The sequence below is a fragment of the Nothobranchius furzeri genome, chromosome 2 (assembly GCF_043380555.1).
Source record: "Nothobranchius furzeri strain GRZ-AD chromosome 2, NfurGRZ-RIMD1, whole genome shotgun sequence".
Lineage (NCBI taxonomy): Eukaryota > Metazoa > Chordata > Actinopteri > Cyprinodontiformes > Nothobranchiidae > Nothobranchius > Nothobranchius furzeri.
The window spans coordinates 61522807-61544738 of record NC_091742.1 but is presented as its reverse complement, the minus strand read 5'-3'; the positions used below and the strand labels follow the sequence as shown (position 1 = coordinate 61544738).

Here is a 21932-nt window from a genome sequence, read left to right as displayed (position 1 = left end):
ACTCAGTTTAGATTTTTTGGATTTTTTGGTTTGGGCTCCCTACTTCTTGGACTACTCCTAATAAAGGATTTTATTTTCATCATCCACCTCCTGCCTCGTTCATCTGGTTTTCTGCATTTCTGGGTCCTAAAACATCCTACCACATCAAATCCTGACAGAATGGACCGACCAGCACAGGACCCAGCGGGAACTCCAGGTACACAGGAGATCTATTACGATGGTGATCCAGACCTTTGTGTGGAGTTCATTCGGAACTGTGCCCGTTGTTTGGACTTGAAATCCTCAGAGTTCGACAAGGTGTCGTATATGGTGCTTTGGTTGAGGGGTAAGGCCTTGCAGTGGGTTGCTGACCACTTTGACATAGAGGATCTTAGGGCGGTGTCGTTTTGGGACTTTGCTGCATTGCTCCTCCGCACTTTTGGCCGAGATCCTCCTCCACTAGTCGCTCATGCCACCTCAGCATCTCAGATGGGTTACACCGCCACACCCTCACCAGGTCCTGACAGCGCCACCACTTACTCTCCGGTGGGCTGTCATTCCTCCTCAATTCCTGCCAGTGTCCTCTCCATACCTCAGCTGAGCCAAGAAAAACCACGCCGACGACGCCGCAACCCTCCTGCTCCGGCGGTGGTCCCGGTGGACGCATCGCCTCCTGCTCCGGCGGTGGTCCCGGTGGACGCATCGCCTCCTGCTCCGGCGGTGGTCCCGGTGGACGCATCGCCTCCTGCTCCGGCGGTGGTCCCGGTGGACGCATCGCCTCCTGCTCCGGCGGTGATCCCGGTGGACGCATCGCCTCCTGCTCCGGCGGTGGTCCCGGTGGACGCATCGCCTCCTGCTCCGGCGGTGGTCCCGGTGGACGCATCGCCTCCTGCTCCGGCGGTGGTCCCGAGGGTCGCATCGCCTCCTGCTCCGGCGGTGGTCCCGAGGGTCGCATCGCCTCCTGCTCCGGCGGTGGTCCCGAGGGTCGCATCGCCTCCTGCTCCGGCGGTGGTCCCGAGGGTCGCATCGCCTCCTGCTCCAGCGGTGGTCCCGAGGGTCGCATCGCGTCCTGCTTTGACTGATGAGGTCCAAGAGGTCCCGGTCCCGGCCCAGCCTGTCCAAGAGGCTCCGGTCCAGCCCATCCATCTGGACCCGAAGTCGATGGTGGTCAACGGCCCTTCCTGTTCCGAAGTCGACGCCCCTTCCTGTTCCGAAGTCGACGCCCCTTCCTGTTCCGAAGTCGACGCCCCTTCCTGTTCCGAAGTCGACGCCCCTTCCTGTTCCGAAGTCGACGCCCCTGATGACGACATGTCCAAAGTCGTCGCCTCTGACGACGTCGCCTCCCCTGACGACGTCGCCTCCCCTGACGACGTCGCCTCCCCTGACGACGTCGCCTCCCCTGACGACGTCGCCTCCCCTGACGACGTCGCCTCCCCTGACGACGTCGCCTCCCCTGACGTCGTCGCCTCGCCTGACGACGTCGCCTCGCCTGACGACGTCGCCTCGCCTGACGACGTCGCCTCGCCTGACGACGTCGGCTCGCCTGACGTCGGCTCGCCTGACGACGTCGCCTCTCCTGACGACGTCGCCTCCCCTGACGTCGGCTCGCCTGACGACGTTGCCTCCCCTGACGTCGGCTCGTCTGACGACGTCGCCTCTCCTGACGTCGGCTCGTCTGACGACGTCGCCTCGTCTGACGACGTCGCCTCTCCTGACGTCGGCTCGTCTGACGACGTCGCCTCTGGTCTGATGTCTCTTCTGTCTCTAGTTCCAGTGGTGATTCTGAAGGTCGCACCGGTCCAGCCTGTGTCCCCAGCCCAGCCTGCAGGGCGCCTCTACTGCAGGTGCCGCCCTCCAAGGGACTGTCGTCACCTCCTCATCTGCCCCAGGCGCAGGCCCCCAAGGGTCCATCCTCGTCTCCTCATCTGCCCCAGGCGCCGATCCCCAAGGGTCCATCCTCGTCTCCTCATCTGCCCCAGGCGCCAGCCTCCCAGGGCCGTTGCCTCCTCATCTGCCGCAGGGGCAGGCCTCCTCACTCTGCTGATCCCTACCGCCTCTCCTGTGGTCCCTCGGTTCCTCTGGGCCCTCCCTCCGGGTCCCCCTCCTCCCGCCCTGCTCCTGGTTCCTGTGGGCGTCTGGGATCCGCCCTTTGAGGGGGGGGTACTGTCATGGTCTGCGTCAGACCCCTTCCTTTATGTTCCTCCTGGTGTCCTCCATCCCTCTCTAGATTCCCTCTTGTGTCCCTTTGTTCCCCCAGCTCCCCTTGTGCTCTCTTAGCGCCCTCATGTGTCCTTGTCTGCATCCCTGTTATGTGTCTTATGTTGTAGCCCTTTGGCGCCCTCTTGTGTCCTTTTTCTGTGTCAGTTTCTGTGTGTCAGTTTGTGTGTCAGTCTAGTGTCAGATGTTATCTTTTACTGTTTCCTCCCAGGTCAGCTCCAGCCTCGTTGTCCCCAGCTCAGTGTGTGTGTATGTACCATGTCCTCCTCCAGCTAGTTTGTGTTAGTCCTTCCCTCTGTCTTTAGGAAATTGTTGTTTAGTTTTGTGTTAAGGTATTTGCCATCCTCTGTTTCTGTTTTCCCCATTGAGTTGATTAGTGTCACCTGCCTTCCCTCCAGCAGCTCACCCCACACACCTGCTTCCTGTTTCCCTGATTGCTCCTCCCAGTGTATTTAAGCCCTGTCTGTCTCTGTGTTCTTGTCGGTCCATTGTTGTTCTTGTCAGCCTCGTCTCGTTCCTGTTCCTAGCTTCTAGTGATTCCAGTGTTTTCCAGTGTTTCTAGTTCTCTGAAGTTTTTGATTACTCAGTTTAGATTTTTTGGATTTTTTGGTTTGGGCTCCCTGCTTCTTGGACTACTCCTAATAAAGGATTTTATTTTCATCATCCACCTCCTGCCTCGTTCATCTGGTTTTCTGCATTTCTGGGTCCTAAAACATCCTACCACATCAAATCCTGACACTCTGCCTTCAGTCTTTAAACTGATCATTCCAGTCCTTCATTGAAGCCAATTTTGGGTTTTAAGCTTGTCCATACCGTCCGGTGACTCTCTCCGAGATGACATCCATTTTGCGCACTAATACCGGTATCGCAGCTAGAACATTGTCCTGCTTACGATTCACCTCGAGTAACGTCCCAGTCTGAGAAGTTGATACACTGATTATATAAGCAACATTGATTCATTGATTTTTTGGCCATCAATCCAAAATGCAAAAATCAAATGCCCTTTTATTTTGAAAATTGCTTTATTTTGAAGTTAATGCTATTTTCCACTTGTTCCTGCACGTCACCAAAGTGATTAATAAGGAAGCTTGTGGCATCATGGTGAGCAGTGAGGACACGGTATCCGCGGGTCCTTAAAAAGTCTTAAAAAGTCTTATATTAGCGTTTCCTAATTCAAGGCCTTAAAAGTCCTTAAAAATGACAAATAATCCTTAAATCCAGTTTCCAGAGGTCTTAAATTACCAAAAACCCAATAAACAAGATTATTTTATTTCTATAAAAATTTCGTGAATTTCTAGTTAGTGTTCAGCATTTTTTGTGTTTGACGTTGGCATAAGCGGAACCGTACGCAGTCAGTTGGTTGTGAAAGGGGGCTAATTTTAGATGAGCACATTAGCTGGTTAAGCTAGTGGGAGCTTGCGCCATGGGGAAGGGCAAGTTTAATGGTAACTGGATGGCTAATCCCACGTTCGCGACGTGGTTAGCACCGGTTCCAGGCAATAGCTGGAAATTATCGCTTAAATTTAATTTTTAAAATAGCTTAAATTTGGTCAAAGTGGCCTTAAAAAAGGTCTTAAAAAGTCTTAAATTTGGCTCCCGTAAACCTGCAGATACCCTGGAGGAAACAGTTAGTGAAGAAATCGTCTCTTCCCTGGGAAATGTTTATGTTCAATCATGTAACATCGTTTCGCATCGATCAGCGAATCCTACACATCAAATTCAAGAGTGTTAATTTTCTGGTGTTGGTCCAATTTAACACCACGAATAATTAATTGAACCCTTTTTGGTGAGTTGGTACTTTAACTCTGATTTAGTGTAAAAAATCAACTCCTCTAGAGTTAAATATTTAACAACCGTGTAAGGGTCACTATCTTAACACTAGTGTTTTGAGCACGCAGAATTGGCTGTGCAAATCGAATCAAATCACATTGATTTTATGGCTGAAGTTGAGATGTCGTCAATCACTGAGTCGCAGTAATCTGTATCGATATAATATCATATCGTGATCAAACTAGTGATTTACACCTGTATTAGGCACTACATCACCATAATTATAAATAAATACGCACTTTACAATAAGGGTCCCTTTAATAACATTACTTAGTGCATTATTAAACATTAATTAACTATTAACTAGCCTTTGTTCTAACCTTAAGAACACTTAATAGTTAACAATGTTGGGAACATTAATAAAGGGACCTTTTGTTTATTAGCTCATTCACTGCCAGCCATTTCCTGATCAGAAAAGCCCTTCGCTGCCAGTGTTTTTCAGCGTTTTTTTTTTAAGAGTCACAGAACGTTGCACTCTATGATGATGTTGACGCCAAAACTACCAAAACAAAGAGTAGACTCACCGCTTACATCAGGAAAAATCTGAGAATTTCGAGCGTTATCCTTTGTAGTGTTACTCTACAGATGTATTTTGGGGTTTGAATTATGATCACTAAGATGTGATGATTCTATATAAATATAGAGTATCAACCTGATTGATCTTTGAATGTTTAACCAGAAGAATTTAAGATTCTTTGCTCATTCAGTGACCATAAACACACTTCGTATTTATTCAGACAGAGTCAGGTACATAGTTAAAATAAACTTTATTTTCTAGACTAATTATAAACATGACAAGCTATGAATTCTGATGTGTGAATGGAATGTGGTGATGGGTGATCAGAACCTTTGTATCTGAAAGAAACTGACTTCTGGGTGTAAAGAATCTGGTCTGCTATAACTAAAAAGTTGGTTATTTATAAAACCACATCAGCCACAATCTTGCTGTGTCTACGTACCCATGAGAAGACTTTCTTACGGATCCGAGATGTCGGGGGGTCTAGTGACCCCAAGGTACCGAAGTTCGTAGAAAAACCGCAGTACGACCAGGTCGGCCCAGAGTCATTTCCAGGTCACAACAAACAGGTGGACTCGTTTTGCATCTAAAACAGTTGGACTCTTATGGAGTCGAAGCTGTCAGCTTTGCAGTGTGCAAAAAGGTTTTGAGTGTATGTCAGAGGTTTCAAAGAGGCTTATTGCAGACTGGCCACTCCGGAATCTCAACTGGTAACAAACTCAACTCGGCTTGATGAACTTCAACGAACTGAATAACTCGGGAAGTGATCTAACTTTTATTATTCCTATGTTATGATTTTATGGCAAATCAGAGAGTTTTACCAAGCAAACCTCAGAACACTCCTTCAGATAAAAGATGCTTTGATTTGTGGATAAGAAAACCTTATGTGCAGTGACGTTAACTTTAGCCTTGTGATATGCACGTGTGTATGAGTGTGTGAACTTTTCAAGTCACATATGCTGATTATCAGACAAATGGACATTGCAAGGACACATTAATTTCAGCCGTATTAATTTAGGCACAGATTAATCAAAACATTTCATTTAACACCTTTTCCATTCATTATATCATTATTTAAGTATTTGATTTAATCATATTGTTCATTTCATTTCATCATTATTTTAACACTTCATTATTTTAACGGTTCATTATTATAAAAGTTCATTCTTTATTCTGTGAAGAAAAGACCAGATAGCAGCAGTTTGACAGAGAAGAACCTTGGGAAGGGAGCATATTGACAATGTCTTGACCCCGAGATGTCAACATGCACACAGACGCAGAATTATGTCTGCAGATGGCCGGATACTGAAGAGGTCAAACTGTAGATGAAAAATGACCCTTTCTGGACATTACACCATTCTTTCACAATCTGTTGTCAAATTGTGATCGGCAGAAGCTTTTCCAGTTCGTGTTTCACTTTTTTTTACACCAGCGGCCCAAAACGATCTCCTAACACAGGGATTCCCGGGTGCGCGAGGTGAAAAGTGTAATGGCTGTGGAGCTCAGAGAAGTCTGTCATATGTCACCATTAGCGTTGGCAGAAACTCATTTGTGGGTGGGCCTAAGAAAAAGTAAGTGGGCCCAATAAATGTAATTGAAAACAAGTATATTTTGCTTGTGTGTGTGTCCTCCGCATGTGCCCTAGCGTCATAATAATAATGCGCTCCGAGCTTCAGCGCTCTGTCCTGCGCACGCTGTCAACAGCAAGATATGTCCTATATTTGATCATTTTTAACGATGTTGGAGAAATCTGAAGGTGGCGAGTCATTCTGGCAGATTGTAATTAACACCCTGTCTCATGCAGGTGTTCTGACATTGTAAACCTCACACACAGAACATTGTGGATGTAACTAAATAAATCAAAAAATGATTCCCATCTGAGCATTTTAGCATTATTATATTATTATATTAGCACAATGACTGTGGGACAGCATTCTAAACGTGTCAGGCTATAACAGCGTGCTGAAGATCTGAAGTTCAGAGTGCGTCTGTCAGAGGTCAGACGCGTTCCAGCGGAACCACGGCTCACGGGGTGCACATGTGAGCACATCTGGGCTGGGCAGAAGTAATTTTACAACATTGGTTTAAATAGCGCCAATAACGAGACGCGGTGACTGGAGTGGCTCATGGAGCTGTGCCGCACACACACACACACACACAGATTCAATAAGTACACGCTGTGCGGCGTTGCGCTGCGCTGCACCGTCAGACTGAAGGCAGAAATAAGCGCTGCCTCCCTCTGTGATAAAAACTTTTAAGAGGTTTTATAACAACATTTTTCATTCAAGGTCAAATTAAGATATTAGCTTCTATTTTGGGATGACGTATTAAATTTGAGTCCGCTCCAGCCAGTGACTCCTCATGAACCTGTCTACAACTCTTGTTACTGCAGCATCCAGTCCGCGTGGCAGCGGATCGCAGATTCAGCCACACCATAAAACAGCAATAAGTCAGTCTGAGTCAAAAGTGAACCTCATGGCTATAGCTTTTCCATCTTTTCCCCTACAGACATTTGATTACGCACAAGTAGGTGACCAGTTCAGGTTTACGCAGAGCAGAAGGAAGGAGAGAGCTCTGGCCACAGGTTAAACATTCCTGCTTTAAGAAAACCGTTCAATTTCATTGTTTATGTGCTACCTGGGCACTCTAAATATTTATTTAAAATATTTATTTAAAATTAAATCAAAGGAAATTGTAATGGTATGGAATGTTTATTAATTACTACTTAAAAAATGAAAGTGATGGGGAAGAAGGTCGACCATATTTTTTAACCCTGTCTGTTTAGCTTGACGTCTGATATATATATATTTATATATGTGTGTGTGTGTTTGTTCTCACGGTGCGGGGGCTCGTTAATAACGCCTAGGAGTAGTCCAGGCCTGCCAGTGATAATGCTCTGGGTTTTTTTTAACTTCCTTTTGCTGTTGTGTTCCCAGGGGGGGGTAATGTGCGTATTGAGAATGTGAAGCTGGATTTCAAAGACAAGGCCCACGCTAAGGTCGGCTCCATGGATAATGCCAGCCACACTCCCGGAGGAGGGAATATCATGGTGATGAAACATTTTTGAAAGTTCAGATGAATCTGCCTGACTCTTTAATAAATAAAATTGTTTATTCATATTCATCAGATCGAGAGCCATAAGCTGAGTTTCCGTGAAACGGCCAAAGCGCGCGTGGATCACGGCGCAGAAATCATAGTCACCCACTCCCCGGGCGTTGAGACCGGGGGCACCTCTCCTCGCCTGTCCTCTGCCGACGGCATGAACATGATGGATTCGCCTCAGCTGTCCACGCTGGCGCAGGACGTCACCGCCGCCCTGGCCAAGCAGGGCTTATGAGCTGCTAGTACAGAAAAAAAAAAAGAATCACACCACCACTCTTCTCCCCCTACCTTCGCCACTCGCTATGAAGCATCCGGTGAATTCCTCATGACCCTTCAGTTGAACACAAGTGACCCCTACAGCTGTAGTTGATGAACCGTCTTGTTCAAGTTTAAAAAAACTGCGAAATATTTCACTCCTCTCACAAAAAAAGGGAAACAGTTTTGTTATTTCATTCCTTCACTCAAATACTCTGTTTTTATTGCTAGCCTGAAGGTTTGTGTGGCTGTGATTGTCTAAGAATGCGTTTCAATGATTGTACAATGGTTTAATGTGTGTGAACAATCCACTTGTGGTTCACACTCGGAGGTGAACTCCTTCACGGCCACTCGTGGTACTGAAGCGATTCTAGCTAATTGTCTTAAAAGATACAGATGTACGAAAGATTTTAAGGAAAGACGTAAACGAACGGGCATGTCTGCTAAGATTTGTTCTGTCTTTGTTGGACTTCAATGTTTTAAATTGTGTTTTCTTGCTATGTTTCCTTTTTATATAAATGTTACCGTAGTGTTACAGATTTGTACCTTCCCCGTGGCTGCTCTGGCTTGTTAGCATTTATAATAACCATTGCAGTTAATGTAAAAATGTCGAGCGCTAAACAGCTAGCTTTCCAATAGATTATTTTTTGTTTCTTTTCTGCGAACAGACCTACTGTTAGCTCTGGGTTTTGTCGTTATTGCCGTAGCTTTACGAGGGTACACAACGCTGTTATGCTGGCGTGGCAAAATAATGATGATTACGTTAGATCTACTGTCTTAAAGTTTTCAGTGTGAGTGTAAATGGCTGGGATGCGTTCACGTGCTTAAGGTGACGTTCTGAGAAGCCCTGTGATTTCTATCATTTTGCTAAGACTGGAGTGTACAGTGTGTTTGAGTAACTAAAGGGTCTGACGTCTGTTAGAATTAAATGTAAGAAGTATGAAGCTTTATATGAAAACATTCCAGTGTGACGGAGAAGCTGTGTTGTGATTGGCCGGTTTTGACCGGCGCCAGAAGCAAAAGTGACAAAGAATGAAAGATTTTTTTTCTACTACTAGCAGATCTTATAATTCAATTAAAAAGGATCAATCAAAAGAAAATGCTTCCGATTGTGGAACCCCCTTTTCCCGTCCTGACTGATGTTTTCCTGTGCTTCTTCTTTTCCAACCACCCACCCTCCCCCGCTCGTGTAAGTGTATTTAAAACAGACCATGTAGATGTGTGTGCACTATTTCCAATATTCGAGACGTTCTGATGACAAATGCTCTTACAGGATGATGACAGCATCAATAAAGAAAATAAAGACTGACTCATTTCTGTTTATTTTATTTCGTTTTTATGAACGTTATCGGCTTTCTCAAGTACCTCACTCAATCAGGTCAAACAGGGTTAGATGACATTGCATATGGGTAAATTACCTTTATTTAAATTGCACCTTTTGAAGACCTACAACCCCCAAAGGCACTTTACGACACAACAGTTATTCACACAATCACACTGGTGAAAAGCTAAAGTTGTGAATCTTCACTAGTGTCACAGTTTGACTCATTTACGGTTATCATGCCAACAATTTCGGCAGACTTTGCAATGCACCACGATTATTTCAAATGCTTTTGTTTTCATCGATAAATAGAAGCTGTCAGATATTTGTCTTTTTTATCAAAGCATGTCTGACACAACACGCCGTCTCCCAAAAATCATAACCATTAGCCCCAATGACAATGTAAAAGTGTAAAACATTTTAAACTTTTAAAGAGAGACCAGGCAGCTTTGGCTTGCTTTTAGCACCCCCTAGTGTTCGTTTAGTGGAACCATAAAGTGAAACGTACATCCTCGCTGTGCGTTTGTCTTTTTAACACCTAATCTCTATGCTGTAATGTCTCCCCACCCTTCCTTTGTGTCTACAGGAGTGGTTAAGCACCAAATTAAACAAATTCGGTGTGCTCAAGATCTAAAACTTGTAGGAAGCATGTTGGAAGCAGATTGCAGTGCCAGGAGTGTCCACTTCATTTTCTCTAAACAAGGTGGCAGTCCGCCACTCTGAAGTTGCAAGTGTGATAATGGGGTCACAGGATGCGGTGGAGACCTTCATTAACCAAAGGGTCATTTTAGCACATGCTGGCTCAATAAAATGATTTAGAAATGTGAAAAACCTGCCTATATGTCTTTAAGAAGATTTAGTCAAAAAGAAAAGTCCTCATTCAACAGTCACATCTCAGGCTGTGGAAAAGAAAACATGCAGGCACTAACAACATATTTTTAAATACTTAAAACCTATAAAACATGTTCAACTACTGCCTTCCATTAAATAACAAATACATATATTAGCTTTTAATGTCTCTAAAGCCACTCTAGAATTAAATATTTATGCTGTGGTTTAAAAAACAAACTTACGCAATAATTGATTGTGCTTCTTCAGGGATTCATAATCATTCAAGTCTGCATCTCGATTCATTGAACGATTATTTTCCTCAGCTCAAATTGTAGCCACAACTGCCCTGGGACACTGACACAAGCACGGCTGCCAAATACAGGCTCCACCAGACCTTCCAACCACCATCAGCAGAGACGGAGGGTGAAGTGTCTTGCTCATTGACACAACGACCACGACAGACTGAGTGGGGAGCAAACCTACAACCCTCTGTTTATGGGGCAGCCATCTGACTCATCTGCCACCGTCGCTCATGTGATCATATTGAAAAATAGTCAAAACACTTTTTTCTTTTTACCATTTTGAATGTATTCATTCATCACTGGCCTAGTATACTAATGTACAGAGTAAAAATAATTAACAGGTTTTATTTTTTTGGGAGGGGGGGGGCGCTAGGGTCTTGGCCACCCCTTGGGAGCATCATTGCTGCGCCCCTACACTCCATCATATAATAGCTTAAATATACTCTGTTGTCATTATTTTACCTTCTCTCGATATCTACATAGATTTGGGTACCATTCTCCTACTTGAGTGTTTTATTAACATTGCTTTGCTACTGATGTTGACTTGTTGACTAGCTCACCGCCTGGAGCTTTAAACAACCTGTTGATATTAGATTATTCAGCTCATGGATTCAGCAGGATTATAATAATAATAATAATAATAATAATATTGACTGAAGAACATCTGGCCACTGCGTCTTTAAGCTCGCCCCGCTGATAAATCGTCTCTCCGATCATCTGCCGCTGTCCACTGACGAAGGTGCTGAAATCACTACTTCACCCCCCCCCCCCCCCCTCCTCAATCCATACAACCCTCCTCCTTCTCCCTCGCTGCTCCCTATCGACTCGTGCAGCCATTTTACGCAGGATGAATCCAATCATGTCGTGAGGAAGAGCTCGCTGCTCCACCTGGGCAGAACCACCAGCGTCCCGGTGCTCGGAACCAGCAGACCAGAAGGGGAGTGAGGCAGGCAGCCAGGCAGGAGGTGGTGGAGGAGGGGGCGCAGGAAAATGGTGAAGAGGAAAAGCCTGGATGAGAACGAGCCGGAGTGCGGGAAGGGAGTCCCGTTTCCCATCCAGACCTTCCTATGGAGACAGACCAGGTTGGTAATTGATAACAGGTGTTTGTCAGTCGTGTAAATGGGGAGAAGCGAGGATTTATCCGCTTAACACTGCAAAGAAACCTCTGATTTCGAGTCTGAGTGAATGGTTTTACCTGGAAAAGGCACATTTGCGCAAAAAAGTAGGGCAGATCCACCAGCTGCAGCGGTAATCTGATTCATTATTCTTATCTTTTAGTGCTTTTCTGCGTCCAAAGTTGGGGAAACAATATGAAGCTTCCTGTGTGGTGAGTCATGTCAAATAATAATGCTTCTCTTCAACGCACCTGCAGATCAGACGCTTCCATTTAGGAAATTAGTTTTCCCAGGAGATAAAAGCTCTCATATCCGTAATGATGCTGCTCCGGGTCCCTAAGCTGCTGTCTGTCTGCTCGGGGACATGACATTTAGAAAGGAAGCTTTCATTACTGCTTTTATTTTTTTTTTCCCTCCTCCTGGCTGCGTCCCCAGTCTTTTGAGCGGGTGCTGGTGGAAAACAAGCTGCACGGGCTGTCACCAGCACTGTCAGAGGCGATCCAGAGCATCTCCCGCTGGGAGCTGGTCCAGGCGGCGCTGCCTCATGTCCTCCACTGCACCTCCATCCTGCTGTCCAACAGGAACAAGCTGGGTGAGGACACAGCTTCAGCTTTTTCAGTAAAACACAGACTGGTGACTTTGTGAAGAAGGAGAAAAGGGTGACTCATTCTTACTAGCATGAACTATTAAAGGTTGTAATTTCCTGAGAAATAGATTTGCTTCATCATTTATTTTCAATTTATGCTTTTTAATGAGTTTCAGTGGTAATTTTGTTTTTTCATTTTTTATTTTTTTGAGCTTTTAAAAATTTGCGAAGAGGGAAAAAGCGAAGCATAATGCATAAAATAATAAATAAATATAGTACAATTTATATATATATGCATATAAACACACACACACACACACACACATATATATATGTATATATATATATATATATATATATATATATATATATATATATATATATATATATATATATATATATATATATATATATATATACATATATATATATATATATATATATATATATATATATATATATATACATATATATATATATATATATATATATATATATATATATATATATACGTATATATATATATATATATATATATATATATATATATACGTATATATATATATATACGTATATATATATATATATATATATACGTATATATATATATATATATATATATATATACGTATATATATATGTATATATATATATATATATACGTATATATATGTATATATATATATATACGTATATATATGTATATATATATATATATATATATATATATATATATATATATATATATATATATATATATATAACCCCATTAGCAATAGTCACAAAAATTAAGGAATGCTTTTTGACTTTTGGGGGTAAAAGTCTAAAGATCTTTCCAAGAAAGTTATTTTCTTCCAAAAGTCAAGACACCATTTTTTTCAAACCACTGAACTACCATTGCTGAGATACCACTGAAACTTTATTTCCAGAATAACTGATAAAATATTAAGAAAAAAAGTCAAAAGTAGGGTTTGCCAAGAACAATCCAAGTAAGTCAACTCATATACATTCACATTTAGATTCCCATATTTGTGCCCCATTAGAACCCATCATTAGGAAGCCATTTTACATTTTTACCACCTCACCAAGCAATCCTTAACCCCCGGAACCTCCAACAGGCCACCAGGACAAGCTGGGTGTGGCTGAGACCAAACTCCTCCACACACTGCACTGGATGCTGCTTGATGCCGCCCAGGAGTGTAACCACGAGCCCATCATGGGCCCAGGCTGGTCCCGGGGAGGCAGCGGCAGCAGTGCTTTCCTCCAACCTGTTGGGAACCAGGGTTCATCCCCCGGAGTTCCAGGATCTGGCTCCGGCTCTGCCCTCGGAGGATCTGGACCCCAGCATGGCAGCTCCCTGCTGGAGGATGACGAACATGCACGGACCAAGCTGTTCCACAAGAGCATGGCCACAGTGGAGCTGTTCGTGTTCCTGTTTGCTCCGCTCATTCATCGCATTAAGGTCTGTTGGAATTGATTCCTGTAAGATGAGAAACAGGAGCGGTACTGTCACTGTTGCTGTGCAGGATTCTTATTTATTACCTTTAAACACACATTGACCCTAACGGCTTCATTTAAAACTATTGATTAGTACTCAGAGACTCGTATCACTCACCCCGACCACTGAGTATTGATCTGTGTGTACAAACATAAAAAGGTCAGGTTACAGCACCAAGAACTGCCTATTCTACGCCCAACTGTTTGAGAACTCGCTGACGATAAAAGGGGAAGGTTCTAAATGGGATGTTTTTCTTTTTCCAGGAGTCGGATCTGACCTTCAGACTGGCCAGCGGGTTGGTAATATGGCAGCCAATGTGGGAGCACCGGCAGCCCGACATCCCTGCTTTTACTTCCTTGATCAAACCCGTCAGAAACATTGTGACAGGTAAAATATCGACCTAAATGTTGGTTTAGTAGGAGCAGAGAGGCATCCACAGCTCATACTCATCACTAACTAATTGTATGAGACCCCCCCCCCCCAACGTGGTACAACTGTAAATGAAATGAAACTGGCAATTTGCCTTCGGAGTAAAACCAACTCAACTCGAACAAACGCAGAAAACACAAACATGGCTTTAACTCAGTCACTCGTTTAGATAATGAGTGACGCAGAAAACGAGTTTTTTTTTTGTCAGAGAGCACCATCCAGAGGCAGAAAAAAATGTATCACATTTTAACACCTCAACTTACTTCTGTAATCACGGCTGGAAGCAATGTCTCTCATTTGCCAACTGACACCTCTAGCCGACCAACCGAGCTAAAACACACAGTTCTACGATGATTAATCTCACGCCATGCTGTTTTTATTCATGAAGACTTATCTAGAAGAAACGTTGTCCACTCTGCATCGGTCTAGGGTCGATCTCAAATGCTCGTGCGTGCTCTGTCATTCACATCTGTACGTAAGAGGATGTCCAACACTATTGGCTAATTGTGGGCGGCACTAAATTACATAAGGCCCTTTACTTTGGTAAATTCTATTCATTTTACAGTAGTTGACTTACAGTTGTGTGTGGTCCTTAAAATTCTGAAATGAACAGCTGGACAAATACTTCACAAGCCACTGGATGGATTTTGATGAAACATTCAGATGTGCATCTATGACTGATTTGGACTTTTCCAGTCACCCCATCCTTCAGGCATCTAACTCATCCTCTGTTTGAATCCCAACAGCCAAGAGGAACTCCCCAGTCAATAACCAGTGCAGCCCTTGTGGATCTGGCAACCCGAGTCCCATGGTGAGTGAATCTATTTAACTCTGATCATGTTTGATACCATTTCACCCCTCTCTCTGGAGCTTGACTGCTAATATTCATCGGGTTGGGAGCGTGGTTAGCCACGGTCAGGACAGAAACCCGACTCCAGCCTAAGAGGAAGTGTCTGTCTGCTTTCCCCGGCTCCGGCTTGCCAATATCTGTCCATCTCCCGACCCACAGGGCTTCCAGGTGGTGTGTGAGGCCGCCCAATCAGATTCCTCCTCCCCCGCAGCTGGTGAGCAGAGCTGTCGTCGTGGTAACTCTGTGGATAAAGGTGGCACGTCCCAGCAAGCCCCACCTTCCAAAGGACCCTCCAAGAAAAAGTGAGCCTTGTTATTGACACTAAAGCAGTCAGACACCTTTAGCATCACGTTTTAGAATCACTGCTAGATCTGAAAATGTAATGACATCATCATTAGCAGAACTTCCTGTTTGTGGCCAAATATTTAGTCTAGCATCAACTTTCAGTTACTCCAGAGTGTATGCGTGGCTGCCATTTCTGTCTCATCGGCCTGGGAACACACACACACGCACGCACACACGCACGCACGCACACACACACACACACACACACACACACACACACACACACACACACACACACACACACACACACACACACACGTCCTGTTTGAGCATTACCAGACCATCTGACCACATCACCGGGGCAATTAAGCTTAAATAATGGCTGGCTGGATCTGATCTGCTCATGACTCATGACATTATTCAGTTTTTGCTGCCAGGAGGAGCTGACCATGAGCTTTTATTTATTTACTTATTTATTTTTTGTAGGGGGCACTAACATAACACATCTAATTTAACCAATTGGCAGGTAAAGAAGAGAACGATCCAAAGATCGTTCATTCGGGAGGAATGCAGGGATTTCCCACATGAGTTTAGAGCGTGATGTCACCAAATATAGTTATTTGAGGGTGTTTCTGTATGTAAACGATGGATACGAACAATCAGATACGCACAGGTAGGATTTATCATCAATTGATGAGTGAGGAACATGCATGCGCACAAGTGACCGCCATGTGTCTTAAATCAGGATTTTGGCCATTTGTACGAACTTTCAAAGTTTCATTAGTTTGATGGATTATAGGGCAGTTTCTACAAACGTTCCATGAATGGGCCCTAGTTTTAGGCCCTGTCCACACGTAGCCGGGGATCTGCCAAAACGTAGATATTTTTCTACGTTTTGGCCTGTCAACCACACGAAAACGGAGTTTTTTCACACGAAAATGAATCTTTTTTAAAAACTTCGGCCAAAGTGAAGATCTGCGTTTTCTCCGTTTTGGGTGTCTGCGTGTGGACAGACAAAACCGGAGTTTTAAGCTCTGCAACGTCACTTTCCGCGACAAAAAAAATGCTGACATCACGTGTACGACCTGTGTTTACACTAGTCGACAGCATGGATGACCTCAGAGCTGCGCTCACTTTATCAATTGTCCAAGCGCTTTTTGCTTGTTTGTTTTTGCAAGCAGAATTACTGCTCCTTGCGGAAGACCACAGAAGGACGAGGTTAAGAACGGGGGAAGTACTGCCGCCTACAGGTCTGGCATGTCCTTAACAACGTATTTATCCGGGTACGTGTGGACAGAGTTTTGTTTTTAAACGAGGTGGTGTGGATGCAAGTTTTTGGAGGGGCGGATATTCGTTTTTAAAAAACCCGGCTACGTGTGGACTAGGCCTTAGATTTAACACAGAGGAGCAGAAATAATTAGGATTTAGCAGCAGCACCTGTGCAAAGACTGCTCCCACACTTTTCTAATATTACGTAACATAGCCTGTCAGACTGTTCTGTGCTCAAGTTCAAACTCTTTTACTCTGAAAGTGTCTCCAGCAACACATTCTCAGTAGAAGAAGAAGAAAATATCTTTTCTATAGCGCCTCTCAAGATAAAAATCACAAGACGCTTCACAAAAACAAAAAATGTAAAAATATAAAAAAAGAATTTAGAAAATGGATAAAAATATATTTAAATGAGCAAAAAATAGACAATTGTGGTTAAAAACAAAATGTTAAGAAAGACTAGGAAAGAAGGAAATCAGTGGATCCTGAGGAAGGTGGAATAGGTGGGGAGAGCAGAATAAAGAGAGAGTGGTGATGAAGGCCACACAAAAGCCAGCTTGAACAAGTGAGTCTTCAGCTGCTTTTTAAAGGAGACCACTGAGTCCACTGATCTCAGGCTCAGGGGGAGGGAGTTCCAGAGTCTGGGGGCCACAGCAGCAAATGATCTGTCACCATTGGTCTTTAGCCTGGTGCTGCACAACCAGTAGGCTTTGATCACTGGACCTCAGGGACCTGCTGGGGGTGTAGGGACTAAGAAGATCACCAATGTAAGATGGTGCTTGTCCATGTAAGGCCCTGGAGACCAGAACCAGGATCTTGAAATGAACCCTGAAGTTGACTGGCAGCCAGTGAAGCTGGAGGAGTAGCGGGGTGATGTGGGTGTGTTTGGAGGACTTGGTCAGAAGCCGAGCACAGGCATTCTGAACCACCTGTAGACGGTTCAGGGAGGTTCTGCTCAGACACGTGAAAAGAGAGTTACAGTAGTCTAAGCGTGAGGAGATGAAGGTGTGGATAACTGTCTCAAGTTCAGAGTGGGACAGAATGGGACTCAGCTTAGCAATGTTCCTGAGATGGAAGAAGGAAGAGCGAACAAGAGAACTGACATGGGAATCCAGGGTGAGAGCTGGGTCAAAGGTCACGGCAAGATTCCTGACAGAAGGTTTGGTGTGGGAAGCAAGCTGACCAAGAGAGTCTCTGACTTTGGGAACCAGCTTGTCTGGGGCACAGATGAGGATCTCAGTCTTATCTTCATTCAGCTGAAGAATGAAGCCATCCAGGTTTTGATAGAGTCTAAGCAGGTGTGTAACAACTGCAGCTTAGACATGTTGTGTTATTATAGTTTTGTAAAAATCTGACAACGTCTGAAGACGACAAATATAACATCTGTATATAGCTAACGTGGCTATATAACAGAGCAGAAGGTATCCTGTGGGAAAGTGATTAAGATTATATAAAGAGCAATCATTAGACAAAATAACTACAGCTGATGATGTTTTGGGATTCAGAACTGATTTTAAACATTTATGGAAATAAGATCTAAGAGCACTGACTTATTTCATTATGTCACAATAATCCGGAAAGCGGAGAGATTTATTCCTTTTTGTTTTCTACCAGCAACACCCAAACAGAGTAACTACTTCCTGTTTCGAGTTGTTTTTGAGCTTTAAACTGCAGGATTGTGGGAAAGCAAAAGGGCGTTACAATGAGATGCAGTGAGGCTGATGGATTCCTTTATGGATCAGAGATGAACCGACATCACAGAAAGGTTTTAGTCTGATGCCATAAAATGATGCAGGATTTATTTTATCTGCTTCTCCAAGCTGCCTGGATTCAGTCATTTCCAACGTTGGGTGATTAGTGCAGCTCCCTCATCCCTTGGCGCGTCTCTCTGAGAGGTGCTGATGCTGAGGCAGTTTCCATGGTAACCACAGGCTGCTGCATCTCTGCCTCTATCTTTTCCCACGCGGAGTCGAGGACTGAGCTTCTCAGACGGCCTGTGGCTGTCGTCACTCAGTCTCCTTGGCAACATGACACAACAGCAGCAGGCTGAGAAACACAATCCACCCCCCACCCCACCCCACCCCTTCTGCCGTCCTCCGTCTTCCGGCTGATTCATGTAGATACTGAGCGTGCTGCTCCATTTATTACAGCCATGATATGATTTAACACCTCCCTGAGTCTCCTACACCTCCTCCTCTGGTATCAATATGTTTCCCCGCAGTTCCCCGTGCTGTAGCTGCTCTGCAGCACACCGAGATCTGACCTTCATTCCAGCTTATTTATAGTGGTCTCACGTAGGCCAAGGCTCCACCGTCTCCCAATAAGGCTGAAGAGGGGCTCTGCCCTTGTTTACCGTCATCCTTTGATGCATTATTAATCAGGCATTGTGGCAGGAGCTGGCCACAAGGATAATAGACATTTCATTATAATACTGTTTATACTGGCAGAGAAGCTAAATGAGGATAATTATAGACACTTTGTGTCACGTCACGTCCAAAAGTTTTCACTCACCGATCAGAGTGAGACTCCGACCAATTGGTTGAAGCTGCTGGGGCAGGAGGTTTCCCCATTCCATGCATTAGTGTAGTTGATGATAATGCATGTTCATAACTACAATAAAAAAGGAACTACATTAGCAGGAAAAGTAATTAAATTACAGTGACGATCTGTTTGCCAGAAGTTAAACCTTCCAGAAATCATACTAAGCGGTACATTACGTACCGAAATGTGCTAATGTAGCATTAGCATTCAGTGCTAATAAGGCTAACATTATATAAAGAGCAGACAGTCAAGTTCAAGGATTGTACCTAACAAATGAACAAGGACTTCATGATGATAAGTGTTGATGAGAAGAAGACATAATTACCTGTCCAACAACAAAGTAGCCACCATAGCATCGGTTTTCAGTCCCGCCGACTCACGTAGTTTTCGTCATCGCTGAACACCAATGTTCACTCTGTTTTTTCTTCTATGTCCAAACGATGTTTGCTTTCTAAAACCACAAATGGGTTTTTACTTTTTCCAAGTTTGGAACTTGGCCCTGAACCTGACGCGGAACCAGCCGGCGGCTGTTTTTCCTGCTGTGACATTCTAAAGCTGCAAATGCTCCCAGCAGTGGTGTGCTGCAGTAATATGTCCCAGTTTATCAGGAGCACAGAGGCAGTATGAATGCGGAAGTCCGTATGGCTGGAGAGACTATCCAATCATTGGTTCCGCTCCGGACCATTTTATTGGTTGATGTTTTTAGACAAATGCGGCGGAACCACTTCATTGTTTATTTTTTTTTCTTTTTTTTTTTCGTTCTTCACAAATTATTTTTCTCCATGCGGTGTTAAAACGTTTTTAATGGGCATGAAAAAAATATGTTCAGCTATTTTGTTAGGCAAATGAAGTATAGCAGCTTTAAGCTGTTTCTGGATGAAACGGTCTTTAAATTATTTTGTATCTGCTGTGCTTTGTAATTTAGGATGTGATGCTTGCAGATCACAACATTCCAGCTAAGGCTAAGCATACTTCCTCCTATTATGTAAGAAAATTCTAGTAATGTAGAACTTTCTAGCTCAGCGAGGTGCTTAGAGAGGTTAAATGACCCAACCAAACAGTTTTAGCTTGTGACCTTCATCTAAAATTTCCTCAGACTTCTTGAAATTTGAACGTGTTGCTGACGTTTTCAAAGTACTATGACTTTTAACAATCAGAATGACCAAGTTTCTTATTTGTTTTTCCATTTTCTTAGCCTTAAAAAGTATGTTTTTGTTGATTCTCTGTAACGAATGTGGCCAATAGGTCACTCTTTATTTGGTAAAGTTTGGTGTATTCAGTCAGATTTCATGAATAGTGGTCACAAGTCTGGATTTTATTAATTTTTTTAAAGTGCTGATCTGCTTCAATGATCCATGTTAACGGGCCAAAATTCTACTATTATTTCTTAAATGCCATTTTAAGGTGAAAAAGGATTTGCGGTCCACACTTTGGACTCCCTTGATGTGTGGGTCAATACGAAAACAGATTCTACACTAATTTAAACAATCTGTGGTTTATTATGCATATGCCTTTAAAATGTAAAGGTGGAAAGGCTACAATCACGGTTTCTGATATTGAGTAAGAATTTGGTGCCAAAGCAGCTGAAAGTCCTCCCCATCACCTGTTGACCTTGATGTGCTCGTCCATATCTTAAAATGAGATATGGACAAGGTGAGGCATCAAACACAGTGCTGCCCACAGACCCCTTATGAGGAAAACCATAAATGGACGGTGTTCCCGTGCATGGACGTGGGCAACTGGTGCTCCCTCTGGAGCCAGGCCTGGAGGTGGGGCACATTGGCGAACGTCTGTTGGTTGGCTTTTCACCCATGATACCTGGCAGGGCACAGCTCAAAGAGTCCCATTTTTCATGGGCTCATGGGCTTACCACTACCTGATGGTTAGTTTGTGTCGATGGTGGGGGAGGATGACGGTCAGACCTGGTAGGCCTAAAGATATTGTCGGGGTCTCCTGGGAACATCTGGACCTTTACTTCCCACTTCTGACAGAACTTACAAAATGGTGAGTCTGAGTGGGCCCTGTTCCATGCTTCCATTGTTGAGGTGGCCAACCAGATTTGTGGCTGCAGGGTCATCGATGCCTGTCGTGGAGGGAATCCCCAAACTCACTGGTGAACACCAGCAGTTAGGGATGGTGTCAAGCTGAAGAAAGAGTCCTATCGGGTCTTTTTGTTCTGTGGGACTCCAGAGGCAGCTAATGAGTACCGGTAGTCCAAGCGAAATGTGGCCTGTGTGCTCATGGATGCAAAAAGATTAGGTGTGGGAGGGGTTCGGTGAAACCATGGAGCGAGACTTCTGTTCAGCTTCATTGAGATTCTGGTCTTTAATTGATACGCTGTAGACACGTGGGCAGAGTACTTTGAAGACCTTCTCATTCCACTGGCATGTCTTCCAGTGAAGAAGCAGAATCTGGGGACTTTGGGTTCTAGTCTCTGGTGCTGAGGTCACTGAGGTGGTCAGAAAACTCCTCAGTGGCGAGGCCCCGGGGATGGATGAGATCCTCAAAGGGTTCCTTAAAGGGCCCCTTTGAAAAATTGTTCCAAAATGAGAGTTGAACCCACGTCTTTTTTATCTGTGAATTCAATGCCGTTCGGCGAGTCTCAAATAAAAATGTGGGCATCTTACTGAAAAAAAATACCATTAACGGGGCATTATGGAAGTTTGACAGCCAAAACATGTATAGAAATGATAAATTTCTTCTTCATACATTCTCCTGCAATGTCCTGGTCCTGTAGAATGAGCCCTGGCATTTTTACTGTGATTGCCTGTTTTTCTGTAAAATCACAGAAAAAGAGAGATGCTCGGGTCGAGCAGGCTGCTTCATGCGCGTTCACGCTCAGGCATCGCCCGTAGCATTTGCTATCAGTAGCTTTACCAGTTGATTTACATTCCAGCCCTCACCTATGGTCACGAGCTTTGGGTAGTGACCAAAAGAATGCGATCACGGGTACAAGTGGCCAAAATGAGTTTCCTCTGCCGAGTGGCTGGGCTCTCCCTTAGAGG

General features: G+C 44.2%; 2 protein-coding genes across 29 annotated transcripts in view; both read left to right on the top strand.

Annotated features, from left to right (window-relative positions):
- Positions 1-9209, top strand: part of LOC107377230 (microtubule-associated protein tau) — a 98708-nt gene extending 89499 nt beyond the window's left edge. For all 8 annotated transcript variants that reach the window (XM_054747646.2, XM_054747651.2, XM_054747650.2 and 5 more), the window contains 2 exons: positions 7480-7592; positions 7671-9209. In XM_054747646.2, coding sequence (XP_054603621.2) covers positions 7480-7592; positions 7671-7880 — 323 coding nt within the window. In that variant the 3' untranslated portion in view covers positions 7881-9209. The remainder of the gene's footprint in view (positions 1-7479; positions 7593-7670) is intronic.
- Positions 9210-11129: 1920 nt separating this feature from the next.
- LOC107377232 (unc-80 homolog, NALCN channel complex subunit) overlaps positions 11130-21932 on the top strand; it is an 84795-nt gene continuing 73992 nt past the window's right edge. For 13 of the 21 annotated variants that reach the window (XM_015946728.3, XM_015946726.3, XM_054747668.2 and 10 more), the window contains exons 1-7: positions 11131-11436; positions 11633-11681; positions 11905-12061; positions 13174-13517; positions 13817-13940; positions 14729-14793; positions 14992-15134. In XM_015946728.3, the coding sequence (XP_015802214.3) occupies positions 11345-11436; positions 11633-11681; positions 11905-12061; positions 13174-13517; positions 13817-13940; positions 14729-14793; positions 14992-15134 (974 nt within the window). In that variant the 5' untranslated portion in view covers positions 11131-11344. Of the gene's footprint in view, positions 11437-11632; positions 11682-11904; positions 12062-13173; positions 13518-13816; positions 13941-14728; positions 14794-14991; positions 15135-21932 lie in introns of all 21 variants that reach the window. The other 8 variants (XM_015946730.3, XM_070547139.1, XM_070547172.1 and 5 more) reach the window with 1 other exon arrangement.